Genomic DNA, 1584 nt, shown 5'->3' on the forward strand with positions numbered 1-1584 from the left:
GACTATTTCTTTTAAAATTTGCATTATATTTTGGATCGTTCGGAGTCAATGCAACTGACAACATTAGTTTTCAAAATTCATGCATTTCATGCATTCCCTCTTTTATTCAATGCTTTATCCATTTTAAAGAGAATCTTTATTTACGGGCTTATGGAATACAGGTGTTAACAACTGGCGGCGCCTCACCGATATCCCACTCGTTTCCAGCAAAGAATGGCAGAGGAAAATCAACTAGGTGTCTTTGAGGAGGATACGCCGCTCACCCCAATTCATTCTCAAGCACCGACTATGCACGCGCCACCACCACACGTGTCCCCTGCAGGCGTGCCACCAGCACATCAGGGAGCTTCCCCAACTCATTTTTCGCCACCTGCATCTTCGGGCGCACACCCAGCTTATTCAGAAGGGCAGCCATCCTCTGCAACTGATGATCGTGCACGTATTGTAGTACTCGAGAGCACGGTCAATCAACTGGCTGCCACCATGGCTACCAATATGACCGAGCTCATGGCCCTACTTAAAAGCCCAAATCGCGCTTCTTCGAGCTTCACCCCACCTCCTGGGTACGGGCCAGCGGTCGATCCAAACCCATGGGCCCAGCCGACCTTGATTCTTGATAATGGAGATACGTCTGCCCCAACGATAGTGAACGCGCCGGCGGCCCATCCGGTTAACAATCTTCCAGCATCGCTTTCTTTCTCGCACCCGGCTAATCTCCCAACGGTCACTCATGTCCCTTCAGCGACAATGTCGGAACCGCCTATACTCGTACCCCCACCGATCTCCACGCTAGTCCCAGTTCCGGTCTCTGCGTCGGTCCCAGCTCCGACTTCCGCTGTCCCACCGCCGATCATATTCTTGCCTATAACCGCCCAGGCTTCTGCTCACACTGCTGAACCTCCCCCGTACCAAGCTCCATAACCCCACATCGGCCTTTCTTACCAAGCTCCACCTCCCATAAGTATCGCTTACTCTGAACCGGGTACGCCGAGCCACGCGGCCCCTAGAGCTCCACCCACAAATTTCCTCCCCGAGATAGAGACCGAGCAGGAGAGGAGAATGAAGAGGATGGAAGAGACCATTAAAGCCCTCCAAGCTGGTGACCCCCGACACAGTACTAGCTATCTAGATTCGACTCTCTTCCCGGGGATGCAGCTACCCCCGAAGGTCAAAGTGCTCGACTTCCAGAAGTACGACGGAACTACAGACCCGCGACACCACCTCCGCCACTATCGTGGGAAGATGCTTCAATACTGGGACTATGAACAGTTCGTCATCTCTACGTTCCAAGAAAGCTTGTCGGGACCAGCCCTCAACTGGGTCATGTCGCTCCAAGTAGAAGACATCCCCTCCTGGACCGAACTGTCAAAGAAATTCGTAGAATAGTATCAATATAACATGGATACGCCTCTATCTTTCCTCGAGCTGAGCACCATGGAAATGGCGTAAGGTCAGAAGTTCGAGCAATACGCCACGAAATGGCGTTCGGAAGCTGCGAAGCACTTTCCTCCTATTTCTGAGGCGCAACAAATACAGATGTTCCACGGGACACTCAAGGGGGCCTACTATTCCCATCTTATGGGC

At 52.1% G+C, this 1584-nt stretch overlaps 1 protein-coding gene across 1 annotated transcript; it reads left to right on the forward strand.

Annotated features, from left to right (window-relative positions):
* The first annotated feature begins 213 nt into the window (after nucleotides 1–213).
* Nucleotides 214–921, forward strand: LOC116203906 (extensin-like). The gene has a single exon (XM_031535881.1). The coding sequence runs from the start codon at nucleotides 214–216 to the stop codon at nucleotides 919–921; it is 708 nt and encodes a 235-aa protein (XP_031391741.1).
* The last annotated feature ends 663 nt before the right edge of the window (nucleotides 922–1584 follow it).

This window comes from Punica granatum, chromosome 1 (assembly GCF_007655135.1).
Source record: "Punica granatum isolate Tunisia-2019 chromosome 1, ASM765513v2, whole genome shotgun sequence".
Classification (NCBI taxonomy): domain Eukaryota; kingdom Viridiplantae; phylum Streptophyta; class Magnoliopsida; order Myrtales; family Lythraceae; genus Punica; species Punica granatum.